This window comes from Magallana gigas, chromosome 5 (genome assembly GCF_963853765.1).
Source record: "Magallana gigas chromosome 5, xbMagGiga1.1, whole genome shotgun sequence".
Classification (NCBI taxonomy): Eukaryota; Metazoa; Mollusca; class Bivalvia; order Ostreida; family Ostreidae; genus Magallana; species Magallana gigas.
The window spans coordinates 1,196,173-1,223,347 of NC_088857.1; the positions used below are offsets into that span (position 1 = coordinate 1,196,173).

General features: G+C 36.4%; 1 protein-coding gene across 6 annotated transcripts; it reads right to left on the minus strand.

Moving 5' to 3' along the window:
• Positions 1-1,193: 1,193 nt before the first annotated feature.
• On the minus strand, positions 1,194-27,044 carry LOC105329532 (protein argonaute-2). 6 transcript variants are annotated; one of them, XM_034458114.2, is made up of 25 exons: positions 26,888-27,044; positions 25,623-25,658; positions 22,228-22,269; positions 21,889-21,927; positions 21,653-21,694; positions 21,376-21,438; positions 20,839-21,070; positions 20,519-20,639; positions 16,519-16,700; positions 15,029-15,165; positions 14,558-14,692; positions 14,044-14,131; positions 13,755-13,838; positions 13,486-13,549; positions 13,140-13,211; positions 11,600-11,647; positions 10,779-10,901; positions 10,019-10,152; positions 9,561-9,745; positions 9,257-9,416; positions 8,822-8,912; positions 6,656-6,850; positions 6,156-6,392; positions 5,393-5,592; positions 1,194-5,219 (listed from the first exon to the last, which is right to left on the minus strand). In XM_034458114.2, exons 1-25 carry the CDS (start codon positions 26,904-26,906, stop codon positions 5,111-5,113), a joined length of 2,838 nt encoding a protein of 945 aa, XP_034314005.1. In that variant the 5' UTR covers positions 26,907-27,044; the 3' UTR covers positions 1,194-5,110. The 6 variants fall into 6 exon arrangements, with proteins under 6 accessions (XP_034314005.1, XP_065940935.1, XP_065940936.1 ...); XM_066084863.1 differs by lacking the exons at positions 8,822-8,912; positions 16,519-16,700 and adding exons at positions 7,987-8,077; positions 19,060-19,241; XM_066084864.1 differs by lacking the exon at positions 16,519-16,700 and adding an exon at positions 19,060-19,241.
• Between the last annotated feature and the right edge of the window lie 131 nt (positions 27,045-27,175).

Below are 27,175 nucleotides of genomic sequence, written 5' to 3' on the forward strand. Positions count from 1 at the left end.
ATTGGTGTCAAACTTTTAAAAATCTTTTAGCTCCAAGAGCTGTTCTGATGAAAAAGAACTATGCATCTTCTTAATTGTTAGGTTATCTGTTCCGTTTTCTTCAGGGCGTGTTGACAAGCATGAGCTTCTTGGCTGGTATGCGTGTACACACATCTCAGACAGGGGCGTAGCTAAGGTTTGTTTATTGTGGAAGCATATTAAGGCAGGGGGTTTGGGGCTGCCCTGAGGCCCTCAATGGGTCCAGGGCGAAGCCCTTATGGGGGCTCAGGTGGCAAAGCCCCGGAAGCTGGCGAGTTTTCAGCATTTCAGACACTTAATTTTGAGCATCCAGAAAAAGGAGTTTCCATCAAAATAACCTCAGTTTTTAATGTGTAAAATTCTAGATCTTCATCATCATCATAAAATCAGAGACATAAATATTTCTATGTTGTCTCTGATAAGATTAACGATAAAGAAGAAAAAGTAGTGCCCGATTTATGAGGTTAATTTAATTTTATATCTAATAAGTACCCTGTCCTTCTCTAAAATTAAAAAAAAAGATTTGCTCACACCTCGTGTGATATTTTCTAAAGGTGATTAAGGTAAATTGTAAGAAAACAGATTTCACTAGCGCTGAAAGCTGACATTTAAATGTATTGTAGTTTATTTCATTTGGTTTATACTCATTAATTTCATTTTAACAGTTCGTTATTTTCATGAAAAAAAAAATGAAAATATCATTAGAAATTCAAATGATCAGAAATTGTTTTCAATAGTTATAATTATGCTAAGTACTTGATTTTTTTTTTTACAAAACGATGTGGAAGCACGTGCTTCCGTGCTTCAATGGAAGCTACGCCACTGTCAGAGAGGATTATTGGCCTTGCCCTATAACTCAAACCTTTTACTCGATGCTAAATTGTAAAGCATATTTTAGCCATTTGCTTACACAAACCACCCAAATATCTAACCCTTAGCTATCCTATGGCAGTGAATTAGGGCCATAGCAGTATTTTCAATCGTTTTAACAAATCATCAAATTGTTTAAACAAATTAACAAAAGATACTGCTGCAGCAGTAATACGCTCCTGCACTATCCTATGGATTTGCTGGAACCTGTTTTCTGATGAAACCTTTTATAGAATATACTCTCATTCTCTCTGTCATATTATAAATTATGAATCTTTGGGGGGAAAAAAGAACAAAACACAAGGTTAAAATCAAGATATACAATGATTTATTCATCTTAAAATACTATAGAATTTTAAAAGCAAACATCATTCACAAATTGATCACTTCTAAGTCTGAATTAATTATCTGCACTGTCTATTGCTGGTCTGAAATATTGCTAACTCTGTCACTGTAGCACATCTCAGTATAAAACACACTAAAATCAGGCCTTTGTTCTACACCAGTTATCTCCCTTTGATCAAACTAATAGTTATCTCCCTTTGATCAACTTCTTCATTTCTATAAATGGAGCACACTGGCTCCTGACATTTCTCACCTTTTAGATTATCTTAAATCCCTACAGACTTAGATCCACCCAAATCCTAATTTTGATCATTATTCTAGTACCCTGTAAATTTTGTCAAACCCCTTTTAAAAGGGATAAAAGGAGAAAAAAATTCTGTTCAAAACCAAAAAGTGAGAAGTGGTTTGGTCTGTTGTTCAGAGTAGTCCTCAGTGACTGACTCTGGCCAAATTATCCTGAATTCCTGTAGCAAAATGACTCTAAATCATTGTAGCAGTGTTAGATAACATCAGTTTACATTATTAATATTTCACGGACACACATTATTTTGCTCCAATGTTATTAAGCAGAAAACATCAATATATTGCTTCTTCCTCATACATCTTTTATGAACTAAATGCCCTTCTTCTGTTTCTTTGTGCCAAAAAGGTTTACAAATACTGCATTCTATGGGAGATCTTGCATAGGAGATAGAGTTCATATTTGGTTTGGCTTTTGGTCAATGAATATAAAAAAGATTTATAAGTAAGCATCATGGAATTTGTTTCAGTTCAGCAGATCTGGGCTTCCTAAAGATCTAAAACTAGTTTTTAACTCATTTCTTTAAATAAAAAGAGAGAGAAGAATTTACAATATTACACAAAGAGAAGATCTATAGTTTCATTTCTTTTGGAGAGAGAAAAAGAAAATAAATAAAAAATTCCATTGCTGTTAAAATTATACAAACATACAAAAAATTTGTTGTAACTTCTTCACTTGAAACTTCAGTTTAAAAAAGATTCTTATTAATTAAATTTGAGCACCTTTTACTCTGCTAAAACATCCACTCTATAAATAATAAAAGCTCTTTGTCTGGGTTTTTTGATGTTTGTGACAGAGCTTGCATTACAGTTCTAGGTTTGTGAGAGATTTTGTTCAGGAGATTTGTGATGGCATTGTCTGACCTATCTCCTAGCACCAGGGGAGGGTGTCATGATAAAACGGGGGGAATCACAATACATAATATAAATACATCAGTAAAATATAACCACAGCCCTCAAGGATTGCATAATAACAAATCTAAGACCAAATAACACATTGTAAAATAGGTCAGAGAAAAAAATAATTATGGAGAATCAACAGTGATATCTGGCTCTATTGCATGCTTTAGCCTCAAATTGGTGCAATGATTCAATACTGTCAATTTCAGCTGATTACATTTAAGATCAATATTAATAAAAACATGTTTTGTAAAAAAACCTTTTCTCTTTTAAAATGATGCATAAGCATGCTTTGAATGCTGAAGTGTGAAAAATAACCTTGTCGTTACATATCCGAGCACAACTAGATCATTAGAAGACAACTGATAGTTCACAGTCATCCATACAACAACAAAGAGTTAACAGGGGTCTGTACACAAAATGAACAACATAAATACAAATGGTGGGCTGCCGCCCCACGCAAAATATAAAATCATACAATTCACTAGTTCTCTGCATGTGGGGTGAACATTGCTCAGGGTTTAATTTGATTGGTCGTAAAGTACACCAGGAAATCATGAACAAGGGGTTTTCCTGGCTGCCCAGCACTCAGGAGTTCCCCCGAGTCCACAGTGTACTCAGAAGTCTGAGTGCACACACAACTTCCACAACATAGCATACAGAGAGAGGACTGACCTGAATTTCCTCTGTTCATGTTTATTGCAAAGAAAACTATAACATCTTGTGCTGTGGTCCTCTCTCTTCAACAACCATGATAAATGAGGGCAATAAAAGAGGTCACATATAAATATGCTGCAGTTCAATATCACTTCAAAAAGATGCCAACTTTGGTACATCAAGAGTAAAAATCTCCCCGGACTATTAATAGCATGTATGTAATCTCTCTCTTAGTTCTTGGACTAGTGAGTTATTCAAATAAATACAATTTCATTTCAATCTCAGAATCTCCTCTACAAAAATACTATAGAACTGACCCACCCACCCATCAGAATGCCACCCGTTACAGGTCACTGGATTTATGAGTCGGGGTCAGTAAGGGTCACTGCATCCTGAGGTCAAGGTCATAGGTATCCCAGGTCCTGTATGTACGGTATCGCAGTATATGGTTCATGGCACAATACTGGACAATGATAAATATGTGATTAAAACTCGAGATCCGACAACACAAAAATAATGCACATGGGCCACAGAAAAACCACAAAATCTCCTAACTAATACATTCACATTTCAAATTAATTTTACAACAGTACAAAGGTTTAAATATTATGAATATGGAATACTTATATTTGCTGACTTGTATTAATGCATGGACCTCTATCCAAGTCCCATACAAAAAAAAAGGGGGGGGGGGGCTAGTCATCTGGTAAAACTACATCTGAAGGAAGGCAAAAAATTGCATAGTGATTAATGATTGATCACTGAATAACTTATCATTATTAATCATTAACACACAGCATGTTGAGCACATTATTGTAAGGAGTCTACCATATAACAATGCCATTTTGTTTTGTATTTTTTGTATTTACTTTGTAATGCTACTTATTGCACTTTTTGTTTTGTATTTGAAGGGTGGGGAGAAGAGGAAAGACAGAAAGCACAGAAGAGAATCTAGAGATTGTCATCGGAGAGGTAGAGAGTGAAGTCATCAGAAAGCTAGGGAGAGCACCTTCCATGCCTGCTTCTCCTGTGTGGGACTGAGAGAGAGAGAGAGGGGGTAGGGGGGCCTTACACAACACCATGAAACCAGTGGACCACACACCACGGCGTTCACTGAAGCGTATCACAGGCGAGGGGTCAGTAAGTAGTTGACAGCTGCTACGTCCCGATTTGTCTGGAAGGCTCGTGATATGGATACAACATCACCCCGAGACGACATGATATGCTCATTACACAACATGACTAGACTAATTATGCAGGGTCATAAGGTCACAGGTTTGTTTTTGTATTTTTTTCTTTTCTCTCGAACAATAGATTAATAATAAAAAAAAAAATACAATACTACTGGACTATAAATAGGAACCTATACACAACGGGACTACAAGAAAGAAAATAAAGTGGTAGCAAATAAAGAGGGGGTTTTCTCCCTTTGACAGGTGGCATTGCTAGTCTCTGACATAGGTGGACTGTTACCGCTGCTTTTGGTGGGACTATAAAATAAACAATGGCAAGTCGAAAACATAAATAGCTAATACAACAAATGATATGCTAAGCTATAATGGAGGGGCAGGGAGTATTGTGCCATAGTGGGCTCACACCCAAATACATGGAATGACTGAAATGTAGATATGCTTATGAAATGGCATCTCATATAACAATCGAAACGCTGCTGAGATTTCCTCAGTTATGGCAGAAGATTCATTTTGAGCTTCTAAGCACCACATGCACCTCTAATGGCAACAACAAGCTGCAGCATTGTGTCAAGGATGCATCAAGTTTTAAAAAAAAATCGTAGAAATAGTGGAATGTATGCTCTACCAGGTCAAAAATGGTTTCCATGACTACTTGTAAAAACAAAAATAAAAGCACAGTTCTATACAATAAATAGTTAATACCCACGCGTGGTTCTAGCACAGTCTATCTGAACCACACATTTTTTTTTTTCGCTGAATACATAAAAATGCAGAGAATTCTCCCTCCCAGGAAGGAACAACACAGGGCCTGGATTGATCTCCCCTGATCAGGCGAAGTACATGACCTTGGTTGTGTCGGGGTGAACGGTGACCGCCCGGGCCATGGCTGAGGGGGTCCTGTCCTCACTGTTGTCCGAGTGCCGACTCCCCTCTCCACTGAAAGACAAAACATCAACAGTCATAACACCCGATAAACAAAACATCAATGTTAATATAATATAATACATCAATGTTAATATAATGTCTGAGGCCTGTTCAAGACACAAAAATCTGTGGTATAAAAACTATTTTTCCTGATCTGCAAACAAGTGGAGAGTTGCTGCCCTTACCTGTCGTGCTCTTTCTCCACCAGGTGGTAGCGGGCCCGGAAGGCGACTAGATGTGCATAGTAAGCAGGGGCGGGGATGGAGACACTGCGGGTACAGCGGACATAGGTGTGACACAGCTGGTAGGTCAGCGTCTGGAGCTCGTCCGCGTTGAACCGGTTGTCGTCCCACAGGACGTGGTAGTGAGAGGGGCGACTGGTGCCCTGGAAAACAATCAGATGTTTATCATTATATACAACACAAAGAGAGGGACAACGTGTCCTGGAAAACACAGGACTCCTCAGTGTTTATTGTTACATAGAACACGATTATAACTCCTCATTGTCTATCATTATATACAACACAAATTGTGTTTATTGCTACTTTAAACACAATCAAAACCCCTTACTGTTAACAGTAGATTCCAAAATAAATATCTACATAAAATCGTGAGAAGTAAATCATGCAAATTTTTAATTCGCTTTTAAATTTCCAACATATGTAAACTGCATGAAACTATGATAAAAATTTGCCATTCGCACTTTTATGTTCTCGCATTTTGATGAAAAACTTTAGAATCGCGGAATTAAGTACTCATGTAAAATAAGGATCTACAGTATTATTATATGCAAAACAATTTATCAATTTACAATATATTGAGGGTTCTCAGTATTTATCATCTTTACAACCAATCAGAACTACTCTTTGTAGATCATTATTTATCATTTCCTGTTAATATTATCAATGTGAATGGAGTAAATATGACTTCTAGAGTACTGTAACTTACCTGTATACCAGCATGACTACACAGGTAAAAATCAAACTCTGTGGGGTGGGTGATTCCGACATCCACGGTGGTTCCGGCCGGGATATTTCCGCTTCGTCCTATCTGGTCCTTGCGGTCGGCACAGAACAGTCGGGTGTGGTGTCTCTTCTGGACCACGATAAAGGTGATACCGGGCTGGTATCCAAGCTCAAGCTTCATGCAGGCCTCTCTCACAGCACGCAGCTCGTGCTGTAACACCTACAGAAACAGACCACAGGCAATGCATAAATATGATACTGTTCAAATAAAATATCAAACATTCCATTGTATATACTTGCCAATAAATCTGATTTATTTGTAGTAAAAATTGGGATAGGTCAAGCAAGACTTTTTATCATGTTTGTTCTGCTGTACACAACAATAGGTATATGTTGTTGTAGCTTCTCTACAACCAAAGTGTTAAGAAGAGTGGAGTGTTTTTCTAGCTTTCTGTTATACACAACATGACCCCGGTGCTTTACCTGCTGGAACTGTCCCTCACTGACGCCGTCTCTGTAGAAGATGATGCGCGTCGGCTTGAATCGCGTCGCCTTGTAGAAGTGGATCAGGAGTTCCCGCACCATGGAAGACAACTCCTGTATGATTTCCTGTCTGTGCTGCTGGACTCGGACCGTGGAGGAGTAGCGGCTGGGGTGGGCGTCCATGCTGCCTACCACCTGAACAGACAACACAACATCACTATTGACTCATATAAATAATGTACGAACATACAAGACAACACTTACAATATTTTAAATCTGTAATTACTTAGCTCTGAATCTTTTAAATTACTAAATTAATCAGGCACTTAATTCATAAATGAATGTAACTAATTCACATCAAGAAAATTCATCTTTCCTGATATTTTTTTAATCACTTGTAGTCTTTTTTAAATCAATTTCTAAATTAATTCCATAAAAGTTTACTCAAAATACATTTTACTAAAATATTGACACATAAGTTGATATGGTAATTGGTACACACGTCTGGATATAAGAGTATGTGAGAGATGTATTTGTTATAGACAGAGTGGACATGGTTGAGTCATTGTTCAGTGATGCATGCATCAGTACACAAAGCAGAGTACACACAGCAGGGAATCACAGTAAACAGGCCAATAATGATGTCAGCCCCATAGTGTCTTAATATCAGCATGCAGAGATGATTTCAGTTCGTTTATTTACAGTTAGTGGAATTTTGTATACATTTGTAAAATACCTTGCAAGAAAGTGTATCTCATACATTAGTGAGGTTTAACAAAGTATTGCAGAGTGATCCATCAGATCTTAGAAAATCAAAAGTAGCAAGTGGCAACCAAAAATCAAATATAAAATCTATTTTCAAATGCTCTTAAAACCAGTAAGTTACATGAAGATTAGTTGATCACTCATTAGTCTTTTACTCTTGCTAAATTTGTAGATTTGCAATTGTTTCATTATCATTAGTAAAGCTACTGAAATTTGCAAAAATTAAAAAAGTTTTTATCTATTTGTCAGATGCCTAGTATGAACTGTCGATGCATTGAAAGCCCTTTGAGTTAATTATACAATTGTTTTATAAGTACATGTTTTTTTTAGTATTATTTCATGAATGCACCATACACATACAGGATGATTTTACTTATCCACTTCTCCAGTGCAACAGTTATCTTACAACAGTTAACGGTGTCTATCTACAGTTAACTTACAACAGTTATCAAACTACAGCCCGCGAGAGTTCTACAGGACAGGGTGTTCAACAGGGCTACATGTACAGTACCCGCAACGTGGGGGTCAGTGGACAGTTAAATGTGCAGTAAATCAAATCCACTTACTGCAGCTATGGATGGTTTACTGGCATCTCCTGCGGGGGGATGAGTCACATCGGCACCCAGGAATATGACGGGCTCTCTAAATATGGAGGGACTGTAAAGACAAGGAGGCGTGATAGAACGTGCACACTCTACAGAGGGAGCGCTCAAGCCAGAGACTAGCAGCATGCGTAACTCAGACAACACAGCTGGTCCAACCTCAATGGTACCCAGTCTGTCCAGGGAGGACCTGAACTAGTCCATCTCAAGAGACTGGGGACCAGTTTATCCCCACTGGACAAAACTTGGCTTCTCAAATAAAGAAGTTTAGACACCCATTCCCCTTCTTTCAATGGAACTCAATGACTTGCTCCAAAAGATTTCTTAGCTATTGTCTGGATTCATTTATAAATAAATTTTTCATGGGTAAAAAAAAACAACATTGCAGCAGATCCAAAAACTAAAAAAAAACATTGCAGAGGATTTTTTTTTAAAATAAGGGAGTCAGAGGAAAGCTCAAAATCAGTCAGGTGATGCAGGCTGCCATGGTGACTGGTCAAATGCTGATCATGCATCAAAGAGCTAAAGCCAATCACACCAACTGTTGTTCACCGAGTCAGCCAGTCAAATTCAATATTTCAAGCACCCCGCCCCCCCAAAATTGAATTTTACTATAATCTTTTGCATACATAGAGGCTGTCCATATCAAAGACTAAAAATTTAAGAATACATTTAAATATTTTATTTTTATTAAAGAATTTTTTTTTTATCATGACATTTTTCAGGAAACAACACAAGGGGTTGCATTGGCGGCGATAAGAGAAGGCTGTTGTTGTGACTATCAGAGACGCAGACTTACAGCAGCGATGGAGGGCTTCAATTTGTCACCAGCCGGGGGGTGAGTCACGTTAGCACCCAGAAAAATGACAGGTTCCCGAAAAACCTTGGGACTGTAAAACAACTAGTCCATGGAGTGTGTGGCACACACGAAAACAAAATAACATCACAAACAATACAGCAGTCACAGGCTCCAATCTCACGTCATGTAATCATTTCTATCACTCTTCACCAAGTTAGTTATATACATGTTCATGAATACAGAAGAAACAATAAAATTCTTCCAAAAAGGTATTTCAAAAATTGTCATAAACTTAAAGTTCTCCTTTGGAAATTTACATGACATTTGTATTTTTCATTTTTTTATTACTCTTGTATCTCTTGTATAATTTTCTTTTGAGACGATTTTTTTGACAAAGGGACAAATCAAAACATAATGGCCATGGGTTCTACTCACCGAATACTTGGCAGAAGGATGTTGTTGATACCGCCCAGCTTGACGTTGATCTTGAGGCAGAGATTGGACAGGGTCTGGGGGGTTGTTTTGTTCACGTTTTTGGCTTGAACACATTGTGTGGCTAATCCAAATAAAATGTCACCCACACGCTTCACCTCAGCTGTAATACAAAATAAATGTATGAGAAACACTGTACACGTTAACAGGAACTGATTGTATATTTCTAAGTTGTACAAGACTTATATTTGACATTATGGCCGAAACTTGGTGACCCTTGACCCTTTCTTGCTGACTCCTGACTTACCATATACGGGCGTTTTTCCCGGCAGTACAACGACGATGAGCTGGAGGCCTTGGTAAGTGTTCTTGAGATATCGGAACATGGGCTCCACCTGATCGGGGCCTGTGGCGTATTTACAGAAACAAGGCTGGCCTAGAATGGGCATCCCAGCGTCGTTCGAGATCCTTTGTAGCTGCTGGGTGAAGTTTCTACAAAGAAAAAATACATATATAGAAATATTATTTGACTATCAATTCTTTACATCATGCTGCAGACTTGTACTTTATATTAATGACAAGATTTTCAAATACAGCTGACATTCAATGAATAACTTTCATTTAAATTTTAAAATTGAGTTATTCTCCTTTACAAAATAGCATATGAATAAAACAATACAGCAGCATCTGACATGATGTGGCATTGCCCGAGAACTAAACATTAATTTCTTGTCCAATCAAAACATGTTGTGTAGCTTGCTTTACCTGAGAGCGTCCTCCCTGACCGTCCTCTGGGGGGCGAAACAAGCGATGGCCCACACCCTGATCTCCGTCCCCGAGTAGAACTGCTTGCCCCTCATGTCCCAGACACCTTGGTTTGGCACTGCCTGGGCTTTGGTCTAAATGTCAAATGGTTGCATTTTTATTTTCTGTAAATAACTACATTTGAAGAAAAATATGTAGAACTCTTTAAAAATCAAGCTTTTACTGTTACAATGTAATATGTTTTGATTTAGCAATTAAACATCAAAATCATGCTTAATTTTAACGTTCACAGCAGTTGAAGCTAAAATAAAATTTTAGAGACAATCTGTTACTGTGGTTTCATCAATATTCATTGAATACCAATTTTCATGGATTTCATTATCAAGTTGTTCCATGAAATTAAGTGTTCATTGAAGTGCAATTACTACATTGTATTAACATTTTGTAATGATGGGGTCATTGGCCACGAATTTACATATCCTTGAAACTGTGATTTTTACTTTATCCACGAAAATTGATACCCTTGAATATTAATGAAACCACAGTATCATGCTAAAGCCATGAAATCAACAAAAATATGGGGCAATAGGACAGACACGCTATGTCCATGCTACATGTTTCAGAGCATGGGGATTTCTAGCTTGGAGTAAAGTCATATCCTTCCACTGTGGAGAACGTTGGGAGTGCTTCAGATAGGAGTAGTCTATCTCTCCCTCCTTACACAACTTTGGGATTTTTCTAGCTAGGATTGCAGTCTTACCCTTCCTCCATACAGGATTTTGGGAGGATGAAGAACTCTGCCCTGGAGGTCACACATCATTGGGTTGATGTTTATTCCAAATGTTTGTAGAAATGGATCAGCGTTGAAGTTGGCTTTCCTCACCTAGAGAGCATATATGCATTCATAGGTAAGCTTACACACAAGTAGGTGAACACAGGTAAACACTTCACACACAAATACTAAATGCAAGAGAGCCTCAGAGATATATAAATGATTTAAAGTATAGATCAGTGGTGTCTTTAGTAATCTTTTCTCATCATCACATAAAAATATCATTTTTGTTAAGCCTTTGAGGCTCTCTCATCACACATCCAGGTGTTCAACAACAAAACAATAGAGCCAAGTCAGATCATTCGCCGGGAATTCACCACTCGGCCCTACCCTGCCTCCGTACTCTATCCTGGGAGGGGCCAGAACACGCCCCCTCACATCAGTCATTTGATACGAGACGTTTATACCAAATGTTTGTAGGTAGGGGTCTTTGTTGAAGTCAGCTTTTTGTACCTAGATTTAACAGTACAGCCACAGACATCATAGTCAACACATTTATATAATGCGAATAAAAACATTGATGCCAAAAAGTTATAACCAAATTTATATTACATGAGATGGTTAGGAGAACTAAATAAGAATTCCCCTCATAGATTTTCCTACACATTGCATCCTTTTTATCTATTCAAGCCCACTTTACATAAGTACATGTTTAAATACCTCGTTGATTCTATAACCAGATTTAAGTGAATTCTTTCTCCTGAATTTGATACAGGCCTTTGAACACAACAAGTAAAGAACAAACTTACAAGGTTGTTGATTTCTCTCTCTCTGTCCGGGGCAGATCGGGCTGTGGCCTACAAACAAACAAACAAACAAAGTGGTCATTAAAGAGTTGACCTACATATATACATATAGTTAATGATTTATTATATTAATGACAATTTGACAGTTACAGAAAAATAATTTGGTTTGAAAAATAACATCATCATTAATTTACCATTAAGAACAAATTACAGCAATCTAATAACATTCAATGTTTAGCAGGCCAGCAAGAAAACTATGATTTAGATTAATGCATGTACGCACACACAATTTATGCAGATTTGTTCACTTTTTAAGCCTAAAAGCAAAGCTTATTTAGTTTCAACTTTATCTACTGGGTCTAGCATCATCACAGCTTCCTCCAACTGAAACCATCAGGCCAATGTCATATCTAACCTTATGAAAAACTAGCCAATGTCTGGCAAACCACCGCTAGAAAACCACTCAACAGTGCTTTAACACCACATAACAGCCCTTGTTTTCACCACATTCTATGCACTTCTAGCTAGAGAACTCTAAGTTTTACCAGATCCTTGAGAACAAGAGCAGCTCAAGTAAGTCTCTCCTACATACAGCAAACACACACAGAATTGTGTGTCCAGAAACTATACAACAACACCAGACAATGGCAGACATACAGCAAACACAGCATTGAGTGTCCAGAAACTATACCAGGAACAACAAAACTGACCTAATTCTTAGGCTGGAAGTAATCCTGCCCCATGCAGACAGAATTAAACACTTCTTTACAAAAGTCCATCAGTTCAGATGGCAAACTTTCTATCCTTTGAAATACTAACAAAGTACACATACCTACACTGATTTCAATATAATTCACTCATACTTGACTTAGGAAAAGACTTCGAAGGTCTCAAGTAAAGGTGAGAAGTCAGCAATGGGGAAGGAATCAAGGTTCACTCTTGTTCTTACACAGGTTAGGAATACTGAAATAATTCTTCATATTTATGATGCACTAGAAAAACATTCCTCTCATAACAGTTGCTAAACTTTTATCAACACACACTCTAAACTTAATTTTTCCTCCTTTCTTTTATCACAGAAGATCCTAATACTCTGAGCAACTTTTTGAGATTACAATGTACAACTCATCTTTTATAAGTTAGAGAGCAACATGTATAACTAAAAACAAGGACAATGTGTTTTGTCTGTTCACAACAGAATCACAACTTCTGGTTAGCACCTCCTACACAACTTGTAAATCAGAGAAATCCAAAGCTCCTGTCGAAAGTGAAATGGCTGAGAGAGATTCTTGCGATTGAAAAACTAAGTTGGTCAGAAAATTCTAGACAGAAAAATTGAAATAGTAAGGGTATATTTCTAGGATCAGATGTTAACATGTGAGTCTACTGAAATCAATGATTGAACAATAAGGGGAGATCACTCAGAACAGTTATGGAAACAGCAAGGGAAGACCACTTAGATCAGTAAATGGAATAGCAAGGGGAGAGCACTGGGTGGGACATGTGGTCTGCTGTAGGTGGGGGGGTCACTTATTTGAGAAACCTTGATCATGGTGGACGTCTGCATGTCGGTCAGCTTCTTGATACACCTCTGGCCGCCCACCACGTTACACACCTGTAAAACAACAAACATATTCACATTACACACCTGTAAAACAACAGATATTCATGTATATATACATATATATTTATAGAACAACATAGCTTTTACAACTAGGACTTCAATTATAAAGCGGTACAATTTAATTAATCATTAAAATAGGTTTTTGCCATACTACACTATCCAATCAACTGATCTGGAAAAGCTTGTTAAATTACTGCACATCATGTTGTGCACCTGTTTGACATGTACACGGGACGTGGACATATATCTACATGTATCTACTGACCTCCAGAGGAAGATAGGTGTGCTTCTGTTCCTGGCCGACTTGTAAGCATGGCAAGTGAGGGTATCTGCAAACATGGCAAAAAAACAGGTGTTTACAGGAATAACCAATTTATAACTGGAAGGATACTATCTTCTAATAGCTCAGGTGTAACTGAGCACTGCCGTGGGACTTGAATGGCCATCTCTGAATCTGACCTCTCCTATTTCCCTAGGAATCATACAATATCTACCTTATCTAGACTTTACAGACTGTTGTTTGTCTCTACTTACTGTAGCTTCATTTTGTATCGCTCCAGGAAGTAGCGGGCCACGGTACACTCCACGGTCTGTCCCGAGTCCAGCTGCAGGGGAAACCTGAACACAACACAAAGATACATGAATAGATGCCAGGATTTATCTTTATGTAAAATTTTTACATTACATATTAGAACTCTCTTCATCAAATCAAATGTTTGATCATGTAAAAACTGAACAGAAAAGCAGATCTTTTTTGCAAAACTGGTAGATTGTTTGTAACTTTATGTTTGTATTGCTGTGTGCCGGACTGACAGATACTTACGACTGTGTCTGGGCGGGTCGTCGAGTCACGTTACACACGCGATATTTACGTCTCATGGTTCCACAGTGAGTGATCTCTACCTTGAGTCCTACACAAACAAACAAACAAACAATTAACATAGATGTATGAATAAAATTATTCCCACTGAACATGCTGAAAAGTCATCAAGAACTGATTCCCAAACTTCTGAACTTAAAAACATGACCTGTACCTCAAGTCCTACACAAACGAATAAACAATTTACATATGAATGAAAACAACCCCACTGAACATGCTGAAAAGTCATTGATAACTCTAACACCAAACTCTCTAACTTACAAACATGTTAAGAACTTACTTAATATAATTGTTATTATGAGTTTATACTGATAAAGTCATCTTGCCTTCAAGATAAATTATTTAAAATGTACTTCGAAATTTGGTTTGTTTGCTCATTTTTAATTCTAACTTTCTATACAAACAAATTTGATGGTAAACATTTGTTTTGTGTGGGTGAGGGTGGTGGGGACCATACCTCTGATTTCCTTTGTAAATTTGACCCTCTGAGAATCGGTGAGGGGGCGTTTCTGTTCGTTGACGTCTTTGATATCCAACACTTCACACATGAACTCTATCACAGGCTGCGCTTTGTAAAAGGCAGTGGCAGATACTGAAATCAATCAGACATCATCAATTACCTTCATCCTCAGAATTGATGAATAATGCCATTTTAAAAGTGATGTAACAGTTCAAGTTTACAAAATGTTACAACCTAAAACTGATATTAAGAGGATCTATGGATCTGGCCATTTTTAGACTAAATTTATATCCTCAAGTAGAAGAGTTTTGCATAAAGATGTAGACAATTTTAAAATTTCAAAGCAAAAATAAATGGAATTTTTCTTTACTAAATAATAATTTATGATATATTGATATATGAAATTTTACAGGTTCATTTATCGACCACCCAGCCCTCATGAACATTTGACCACCACTACTCTCTTACCGTCAATGTTGAGCATCATTTTCCAGTGGGAGGGCCTCACACTCTGATGGAAGCCGAACCACACCTCCCTGCCCCCTCCCAGGGGGTGGTCGTACCCCTCCGGTGGGGAGAAGAATGAACGTCCCACAGGAGTGTATCTGTCAACATCAAAACATCAAATCAATGTAGTGTCAGTACACATGGTCTCTTACAGCAATTCAATGAAAAATACAACTTAAGATGTAATAGGTAATAATTTGTTACTCCACACATGTAATAGGTAATAATTTGTTACTCCACACATGTAATAGGTAATAATTTGTTACTCCACACCTGCATTGTTTTCTTCTTTATCATTTTATTATTTACAACTTTTAAGAACCTTTCAAAGTTTAAATGTAAAATAAACCTTCAGATTAAAAACAATTGTCTTTTTTACAAAAAATTACTAGTCCATCTACTGTTCATGTATATTGGGTTTAGCTACTGAAATAGTACACATCTTTCCACCCTAATCTAATTACCAACAGCTTAGAGCCTGCTACAGATCAGGAAGTATTATTCAGGGCTTTGTTTTGTTGCTCAAATAAACCATAAAGTTACATAAAATAAATGTAACAGAGTTTGATCCTGTTATATCCCCTAACACAGCTTACTATAAACTTTGACAGTGACTAGGGTCGGTCCCTGCATCATTGTCAGTACTCATTACCGGGATATAATCAGGAGCCCTCACTAATCCTCTTATTCCTACAGGAACAGAGCAGGTTGTTCCTGGTCAATTAGTGATGCCACCCACACTCACAGAGAAGACAGGCTGGTCATATTTATCATAGACTTATTGAATCGGTGATACAAATGACATACAGAAAATTACTAGTTGTGATTGGTTTAATTTATCTTTAACACTTAGATTGTAATAACCATTTTGTCTGTTCATAACAATAATAAATGAATCTTCAACAAACCTCGATAATAAGTTATTTAAAAATGCTTTTTGAAATTTGAAAATTTTTGACAGTTCATTGCAGATTTTCCACACAGACATATTTCATATCATTATCAAGATTATCAGTCCCTTGGTGCTGATATAAGATACTATGAGTGTGCAGCTGTTAGTGTGTTAGTGCATCTGTTCTACAGATAAGAATACACACAGAGTAAATCCTTCTCTAATTCTAGACCACTTTAACCAAACACCTACTTCTAAATCAAGTGAATTTTCCATCTAAGTAAGTTTTAGCTCACTACAGAAATTGTTTCCATTAACAATTATAGTACATAGAGTGACACTTTTACGCTTCAGAAAAGCTACAGAGGAAGTATTCTCTCCCATAGCTAAAATACAACAGTTCAAGCCCCCCCCCCCCTTTTTTCAAAAAACCCGTACACTAATCCCAACCCTTCCCCAACCGATATAAAATTCATAGCATCTAAGTAACTCCCAAAGCTACATCAGAATCAATCAGCGATCAGCCTAACAACACATTGAGCTGGCCGGGAATACTCACGTCATACTTGGCAAGTGACGCATGATAATATCGACGGCGGTGATTGCGTCCTGGGGAATCTCCCGGGTGTGGCCCTGCAGTGCTTCCTCCAGCCCAAACAGGCTGATCTGCTGGACCCATTTCATTGTTATGTTAAAGACGCGGTCCTTGCCCTCCCCCGGGAGAGTAACTTCCAGCTCCACCTAGTGACAGAGAGAAGGACAGACAGGGTAGAGACAGAGGTTACTGACCAAGCCCAGCTACTGACCAGCACTCAAGACCATACTAAACTCAGGAGAGACAAAGGTCAAAAATTTCAAATATAACTTTTTTGACAATAGAAAATAAAGCAAAGTTTCTTTTTAGGGTCTTCCGTTTCCAACGGAAGACCCTCTTGTTATTCTATTGTTAGGGTCTTCCGTTTTCAACGGAAGACCCTCTTGTTATTCTATTGTTTCTTTTTCATTATTATTATTTTTCTTTTTCTTTATTTTTCTGACTTTTTCAAAGCTTAATATCTCAAAAAGTTTTCAACAGATTTACATGAAACTTTCAGGGATTATGAAGCATTATTGTGCCTCAAAGTTTTTAAATTTTCAACTACAACGTCACTTCCGTTTTTACGTTACGTCAATTTTTAAATTCTAAAAAAGTAATTTTGTCCAGGGCGTTTTTCAAAAACGGTTCAAGATAAAGACTTGGAATTTTCTGTGTTGAAGCAATGATCGTTTTTATTTGGACATAAGACTGGAAATTAGTTTCCGTCACTTCCGGTCTAAACCGGAAGTGTTTTAAAATTTTCGAATTTTCGAATTTTTCGTTTTAATTTAAAAGGTTTACGAGGTTTGTAGAGTTTGTTATGCTGAACACGAATCTGAAATCCGTTTGAAAATCGGACGATGCATTACAGAGATATCGGGGGTTAAAAATTGATTTTTCCGGAAATTTTGATTCCGCGTCCTTGGTTTAAAAAATAGCGTAATGTTCAAAATAAAATTAACTCGTACCAAAAATAATCGCTAAGTCGTACTTGAACACATTCGGATTTTTTTGTTAAGTCGTTCTTGAAATCAGAAAGGTTTTTGTTAAGTCGTACGTAAAATCATTCGTATTTTGTTAAGTCGTTCCAGGAATATTCGATTTTTTCATCTTTTTATATTAGTTACTCTTGTTATTGGTTTAAGAGCTCTGCTACTTACAGGAACTTCCAGCTTTACTTCCGACATAAACGGAAGACCCACTCGTTGCTTTGCAACGAGCTTTGCTCTAGTTTCTTTTTATTATTATTATTATTATTCTTTTTCTTTATTTTTCTGACTTTTTTAAAGCTTAATATCTCACAAAGTTTTCAACGGATTGACATGAAACTTTCAGGGATTATGAAGCATCATTGTCCCTAAAAGATGTTAAATTTTCAACTACAACGTCACCTCCGTTTTAACGTTACGTCAATTTTTAAATTTTAAAAAAGTGATTTTGTCCAGGGCGTTTTTCAAAAACGCTTCAAGATAGAGACTTGGAATTTTCTGTGTTGAAGCATTGATCGTTTTTATTTGGACATAAGGCTGGAATTTAGTTTCCGTCACTTCCGGTCCAAACCGGAAGTGTTTTAAAATTTTCGAATTTTCGAATTTTTCGTTTTAATTTCAAATGTTTACGAGGTTTGTAGAGTTTATCATGCTGAATACGAAACTGAAATCCGTTTGAAAATCGGACGATGCATTACAGAGATATCGGGGTTTTAAAATTGATTTTTCCGGAAATTTTGTTTCCGCGTCCTTGGTTTGAAAAATAGCGTAATGTTAATAGTAAAATTAACTCGTACCAAAAATAATTGTTAAGTCGTACTTAAACACATTCGGATTTTTTTTGTTAAGTTGTTCTTAAAATCAAGAAGGTTTTTGTTAAGTCGTACTTAAAATCATTCGGATTTTGTTAAGTCGTACCAGGAATTATTCGATTTTTTCACCTTTTTTTTTAGTTACTCTTGTTATTGGCTTAAGAGCTCTGCTTCTTACAGGAACTTCAAGCTTTACTTCCGACATTAACGGGAGACCCACTCGTTGCTTTGCAACGAGCTTTGCTCTAGTTTCTTTTAGTAATTCTATTAAATAAAATTTCTACAAGCTTAAGAACTTTGCAAACCATTTTTGTAAAAAAAAAAAACAAACCAAGATACTTAAAAATCTGAAATTTTATTTGACTCGAGTCTGTTCTCAGTGTATGGTCTTGGAGCCAGCTCTCCACAGCTTTAACAGTAGGTAGTGTGTCTAAAACTCCACACAACAAAATAGCAGCCAGCCAACTCTAGATTCTCTTACACACACTCGTCTTTACTATGTTTGATTAAGCTCATTTCATTCTATTAATTAAATTTCAGTAAAGTTTTTAATTCACTGAAGAAAGCTGTTTTGACTGGCTGCTTCTTTGTTGTCTTGGATGATCCTCCCCTCCAACTTGGTCTTCACCTCTGGGGTGTGACCGTTTGTCCGTGAGGGGGCGGGGTTAGTGACCTACATCCCACTACATCAGGGTCACGGTGCATCGGCCCTCTGTACTTACATCATGCTGGGCAGGTGTCGCATTATTACGTCCAGAGCCTGAATCGACTCGTAGGAAATCTGCTGAGCCCTGCCCTCTAACGCCTCCTCTAGGGCATACAGACTGACCTGGGTCACCCATTTGATGCCGACCTTGAACACACGGTCCTTACCCTCACCAGGCAAGGTCACCTCAAGGTCAACCTAATACAGGAACCAAAGCAGGTCAAACACAGCAGGATATACTCAACTGATACCGTGCTATTTGCACTCGTGTTCACTACTGTTTTTTCTATTTTGATTAATCTATTGCTCAGGTCTGACTGTTACAAGTTATCAACATTTGTGTAGCAATTTCTGTACATACTGTGGTTTCATCAATATTCATTGAATACCAATTTTCGTTGATTTCATTGTTAAGTTTATCCTTGAAATTTAATATTCATTGAACTGCAATTTCTACTAATATTTTCTATTGATAGGGTCATTAGCCCCAATTTACGTACCCCTGAAACTGTGATGTTTACTTTATCCACGAAAATTGATACCCTTGAATATTAATGATACCACAGTATATAATCTTTTGCAATGTGTATGTGTTGCTACTAATCATGTGATGAGTGTGTTGTACAGAAAACTTATGTATGTATTATGTCATAACTAATGTCAACACTATATATAACGTTATTATAGCTGTTCACATATTGTAAATAAAATCAACATAAATTATTAACATATTGTGAATGAAATCCATGAGTGATATTACATTATTCTATAAGATACCAAAAGTAGGATATTTTTTTCTGTTTTTTTAATTGGAAAAGATCATTGAAGTGTCAAATCCAAAAGGTAGTCTTACTTTATATACATAGATAAACTATACAGTAAATTGAAGTGATTTGTTTTAACTTCGTCTTCTGTATATTTGGATACAGCTTTTTTCAGTGTTCTTCTCCTTTACTCTTTCAAAAAAATTATCAATTTTCTGGGTTTTTTGTTTTTGTGGTTTTTTTTATGGTGGGGGCGGGGGGATTATTAGACAATTGCGAAAAAGTTCAGTGACATTATTTGCAGGGGCAAAAGGCCAAAATTTGGAATTTAATTAGCAATGAAAAAATCACCGAAAAACTTAACAAGCCATGGTTGTACAGTAGTTAATGCCGTTATATCAAATGTATCAACTATTAATATACATATCCAAAAACACTTTCATGTAACGATATAGTCAGTTAGCCTCATTAACGTACAACTTAACTATAGATGTGATTAATGACCATGTACAAGTATACACAATGATTTAAAAAGTACTTTACAAATCACACTGTATCTAATTTTCAAATTTGGTATTTAATCAATATGATTCCATTATCACCAATAATAAATTCACATAAATTCTACTAATCAATTGTCATATTCCCTTCCCCCCTAAGTATACACTTGAGAAGCATTTTCTATATTTATTTCAAGACCTTTCAACTGACCTTTTCTCGACCAATGGGAAGAGGCTCGCGACTGTAGAGGTTTTTGCGTCCATCAAACACCGGTTTCTGCCCTGAGAAGATTTTCTGGCTATAAGCAGTTACCATTGTCTCAATAATCTCCCTGTTAAAACAATACACATTTTTACATTAGTACTGCATTGATACCAGGGGTCCTCATTAGTTCATCTCTCTCCTTTAAGCACTTCCAACAATGATTAGCTTTTACACATTAAAGGTGCGAAATTAGACACAGACTGAAAAATCCACACTAGAATGTTTAACACTGTGAAAGAAGCTGAGCTGTACCACAGAACACTAACCTGTTGACTCTTCGTGGACATTTGTCAGGCACTATTGAAATATCGTAGTGGTGAAGAACTCCCTTGGGAATACGCACTTGGAAATGATTGGCACGCAGTAGGATTGGTTTGCCCTCCGTCCCGTAGTTGGGACGGGGCGGACATATAAAGTCCGATGGTTTGGGAGGACCAGGAGGTCCTGGTGGCTTGGGTGGTCCTGAAGGCGGGCCAGGTGGGGGCTGAGGAGGGGGGACTATCAATCAAAACAAAACATCAGTTATCATGGGGACTGTCAATCAAAACAAAGCTAATACTTCTTGTATACTATTCACTGGATTTACACAGGTAGACAATTTCAAAGCCAGAGCTAGAGAAATAATAACACAAAGCTCTGGGTTTATATTTTTCTACTTTATGAGCCTCATCTATATGCAACAATTTAGATTTATCAACCACTTTCTTTAATCTGTGATATTTCCGGCTGAACAAGTGGTAATTTTGGAAAGCCCCAAAATCTAAGGTAGAGATTGGTAATTTGTGCCATTGTTCATAACTTACAGGCAAATCCTCCCTCCGGTGGCTGAACGGGTGGGAATACCGAAAACGGAATCGAAGTCTGGCCTAAAAATAGACACAAATATCTGGTAAACTGCACAAATTTGACAGATAATAAAGAGATAAAATGTATTCAAGTCTGCCTTATCATCAGATAGAGAGAGCAAAGATCAGCAAGTCTTCATTATCTACAACTTTGTTACGACCCCCGAGCCACAATCACTAGGGGGAGATACTTGTGGTGGTGTGGGGGTCACCACTCTGTGCATGGACCACCTACCATCTGTTGGGAAAGATGTGAACGGCAGGCCTGAAGATTGACCTGTAAAGAGACAATGGCACTGTAAAACCGACTATCATAAAGTCAAGTAGAAACATGTTCAAGTTGTTAACCCAACCAACCCCAATCACAAGAGTCTATTAATGCTATTATCAACCAATTAACTTCTATCACAAAATTTGGAAGTTTAAAAAAAACAGAAAAACCTATATCAAAAACCTTGTCCCTCAGCTTACCTTCTGTTGGAAATGTTGAGAATGGAATGGACGACTGACCTGAAGAATGACATTTGTTATCATTAGAACTACTCTGATCATGATGATTATATTGTGCACAAGAAACATAAATCATAAACTCAGTAAGCAGAATGATAAGCAGTGATAAAGCACTGAAATAATTCAAAATTGTATTACTTCAATACATGTAACCAAAAGACTTTTCATTACAAATTGAATACCAGCAAGACTAGAAAATATGTTCAAAATTATGTAAAATATAAAATTGATGATGTATACAAATCACTGGAATTATTTGTATTATCTTTATGAAAAGAGAGAAAAAGAAATAGGACGTACCTTCCTGCATAGCAGGGAAAGGTGAGAAGGGGGTCTGTCCACCTGAAAAACACACACACAGGTAAGATGTTAATTACAGGTGTTACACGAACATAACACTGCACAGGTATTACAAACTTTGATCTGTGGCATCTTCATCCTACATCAAACTAACGTTGATTATGAGACTTACTGTGAGTGTTCATGCCTTAAGTCAACCACTTGATGGAGCTGATTTGTTTATTATACTAAAGCACCAGAAATGTTCTAAAACACAAGCTATCTCTAATTAAAAATGTTCAAAATTAAACAAATAATCATTCTGTAAACAAACAGAACTGCGTTCTCCAGCACAATGACTTCATTAATTACAACAGACTCATCCTGTGATGTGACATATTTCCTGTAACTCTACCCCTCCCCCACACCTGCTCCGCCCCCTCAGACTCCAGAGAGTTCTATTGATTGACCATGCAGACAGTCTGGTTCACGCAGACAGTTGTCACAGTCATGAGTATTGATCAATCCCCACACTGCTTTACAGCGATAATTTATCTTAAGCCTGATGTTCACTTCAAATTATTTATCACCTAAAATAAGCAAATGATCATTACTCACCAAATGCGATCTATACTTTAAACATGAGAATTTTATGATTTCAATACACCTTGATTTTAGCTCTTGTTAAGAACACCAGTATGTTAGAATGCCAGGGTAACAGAGCTTTACGGCCCTGCTCTTACAGAACTCTACAGGAAAAAGCCCATTTTGATGCAGGTTTTGGGAGTCTGTATTTTGTACACTATTTTCCTAATATTATGAATATTGGGGTCAATATTATGAATGTTGGAGTCAATATTATGAATGTTGGAGTCAATATATTTAGACATCAGTAAACACAGACCTAGTTGTTTCACTAAAATCATTACAATTCTAAATGTGTTAGAGGATGGGGCTCATCATTAATTAATCTTGATCAAATATTGGAATGCTCTGAAATTCTCTCTGGTGAAATCAGGATACAACTCAGGGGCTGCAGGGAAAACAATCTACACTGTGTCATAGACGCAGAGGCCTAATATAACTCCCCTAACACTTGAGGTGATAGAAACCCCATGGCTCAGTGGTAAAAAAGTCATTCATCTTTCCCCCCCCCCCCCAAAAAAAAATAAATCCTGAAACACTGCATTTCTTTTCACCTTATCAACCTATGTTGGACATCATCCTGGTACATGTATAAAGTTTCATCATTGATGTGATGCTTATTATGTAATCAGGCAAACACAAAATAATTCAACATCTGCAATTTTTCCAAAAAAATTTGGAAATTGATATATCATGAAGTTTTAATACAGGTATTCAGAGCATGTCTCCGCACGATTATTTTTAACAGCATACATAGAAATAAAATGAAGTATGATTTACAATAAGTTTTCATTTTCTCAAATTACCTTAATAATATCAAAATAATTTGTTTCAAAAACATTTGTAATTTCATGAATTTAGGGATAAATCTAAATCTACCTGTTCTGATTAACAATAAGCCCCCTTGTTAACCAAGAACACCCGATGTACATTTGCACATTGTAATCTATATCATTGCAGAACTGACTGTAATACCTTACTCATTACATCCCCAGCCCATCACGTTATTCTGTATAAATCCTCACTCCACAGATAGCACATAACCAAATCACACTTTATCAGTGACAGCCAGCACTATATATATATATATATATCTAGATCAGTGTTTTGTTTTGCTATTGTTCATAATCTAAGCAGTACAGAGATTCAGATTTGTGCAATCAACTTCTACTGGGAATATGATGATAAATGCATGTCTATTATTATTGCTGATGAAAATTGTATTAACTCTGGTTGCATTATATATCTAGTTAGTATTGCAGTTTTTATGAGTACTATATCATTATTACAAGTATTAAAATTTGCATCTAATAAAATGTGTACATGTTATTGCATCACAATTCCTATTATAGATACAGATATTGTTAAAGAAGCAATAATTATTACAAATGTGATAATGATACAATTCTTTTCACAGATAGAATCTAGTTATGTCTTAATTACAGCATTGAATTTCTCAGTTAACAACTAATAAAAGTGTTATCATTCTGGTGGCAGTCATAATCAGTATCAAAATACATCTGATAAATGTATTAATGATTTCAAGCTGCTGAAATTTTTTGAAGAGAATCAGACATGAAATTGGTCAAACAGTTTAAAACATCTTGTCAGACCAAACAGTCTGTGTAACCAAATGCTGTAATATTCACTGTTTTGTTGCTTAATTATGAGTCTGACAATTTCAAATAGCATGATTCAGACAATGCATTTTAAGAATTCAATAAGTCATAAGTGATATGCTACATACGGTATTTTTCTTTCGTTTGCTCTTTTGTCCGCTTTCTTGATCTAATATTTACCCCATTTTTCTCTGTGGAATTTTAAATTTCATTTCAGGGTGTCAACAATACCTCCCTTTATATTTTAATAAATTTGAACTCTTACTCTATCAAAATTTATTTTCATTGACCCATACAAATAATTGTTCACTTTGCAGCCAATTTTTGCAAGTTTCTATCTGATCTTTGAGAGATAACACATTCATAAACAAGCTTTCTGATCTTTAGCTGGTGCAAGTAGTCTAGAACACAAGTATTTTTTCAAAACTTTCCTATTTCTGTTCATGTATACATGGTATACTCAGCTAATAGCGTTGATCAGTTTTTTTAGTTTTCCATAAATCTACGGATTGGATCCAGAAAAATATTTGTCCCAGCTTTGCATACAAGACCTACACTTTATGACAGCTTTGGTAATTAAATAGTTAATAACTCTGATTAAAGTTAAGCCATTATTACAGTCCTGATATGAATCATGATAAGGGCCAGTCTTCACGAAAACTTTTCAAACTAGCAGGCCAGTAGAACCAGTGATCTGTCAAATACACTTGCCCTAAAAAAAATTACTTGCTCCCATATGTCCATATGTGCAACATTAAAAAGTTCAAAAAGAATTTGTTATTCAGAATTGATTACAAATCGTTTTCGGCGTTTGAATTTAAAATATCTACAAGCCCATCAGACTTCTTTATTTTTAAATTCCACTAACCCGACCCTAAAATTATGTGGCCGTGGTCTTCAAACCACTGAGTTTTTGTGACGACTGTAAAGGTTACATTTGTGGGAGGTTAATACAGTTCTGTGGTGGTTATTACAGTTCTGTGGTGGTTACTACAGTTTTATGGGTGGTTATTACAGTCCTATGGGAGGTTACTACAGTCCTATGGGTGTTTATTACAGTCCTATGGGTGGTTATTACAGTTCTATGGGTGGTTATTACAGTTCTATGGGAGGTAAATACAGTTCTGGTTAGTTGTGGTTAGTATTACATACCGTTAAGCTGCTGGTTGTGCAGTATGCTTGTGATACCTGTGTGAATAATTCAATAGCAAATTGTTAGTGACACTACAGCTGAGGAACACACAACATGGAGTTATTACATTGACAACTACGCTAATTAAATAGCTAAACATCAGAGAGATAAAGTTTATATACAGGAGCTGTAAGAAATGTTGTTTTGTTTTCTTTTTTTCATGCAGTTGAACCTAAGGTAGAAACTGTTTACAGTAAATGAAAAACAATTGATTGCATAAATTAGAATTCATTCTAAATGGCATTGAGAAATGCATTATTCAGTTCTTTAAAAAAATGCATAGCAATTTGAATGAGGCATTATAATGCAGCCTTAGTAAGCGTTACTCTCTGGGTGATATTTTAATTCAATTATACCCAGTCATTTGAAATTAAAAAAGCAAATAAATTACTAATCACAGACTGGCTATTATACCATTCTATAAAATACATTGTAACATATACAAATATGTATTTAAATCACTTCTCCAAAATTATCTTTCTAAAAGCAATTAATTTCATCTTTCATTTTCACAAAACATTACAAAAGTTAGTAAATATATCTGAAAGTTAATGTCAACACTTGGGTTGTTATACCACAATAGGAAACTGAGACTGTAACACTTCATTTTTTGAAACACATTCGGTTAATACGCTTTATTCTCAAGTCTGTCTTAACGAGCTACATCTCTCCATTATTTGTATGAAGATGTATGTACCCCAGGAATTTCTGAATGATCAAAAAATTTTTATTCACAAGTAGCCTTTAAGATAATCTATCCAACAAGTCTAAACAAACTATAAATAACGTGATAAAACATCTCCTTCAGGAGAACAATTTTGAATCTTAAAAACCCCAATACATTTGTTTTTTAATTTCTCAGTTTCAATGACATTTCACCTTGCCTTTCATGGGGTATTTTGTGCCGTGAATAAATTTTACAGCATTTATCAAAGACTTTCTCATTCTATTAACCCACATGAAAGACAAAATAAAAAGGTGTAATGGAAACTACTATCCCAAACTGTTCGCCTTACACGACCATTGGCTAAAATATCCTCAGGACTGATATCCTAACATTATCGCTAAATGATTTCTATCTAATAATCTGTTTTAAACAGTAGGTCTAAAGGAATGTTTGGGGAACAGGTTAGTGATATCAAATATGGCGTTCTCACACGAACTCTGACGAACCAAGCCGTGCATTCCGAACAGTTTCCAGTCAAACAAGCAATATGCAACATACCTGGCGCTATCGGAAACATATTGGCATTATATGTTTACAGATTATCTGTAAATTGTGCCCTCAAAGGCTTCGTAAATTCACTTTGACTTTGTAATTTTGAGCAATGTTCACAACTATGACTAGAGCCAAAGAGGGCGCTTCAATCGCGACGCGACGCCTATATCCGGTAAGAGTAACTGCCCTTTGCATAGTGTGTGAACAGGTGCGTCCAAAAAAAAAAATTAAAATGATATTTACCGTTTTAATAAATCAAAAAAGGAACAAGATATACAAAACTGAATAATTAAT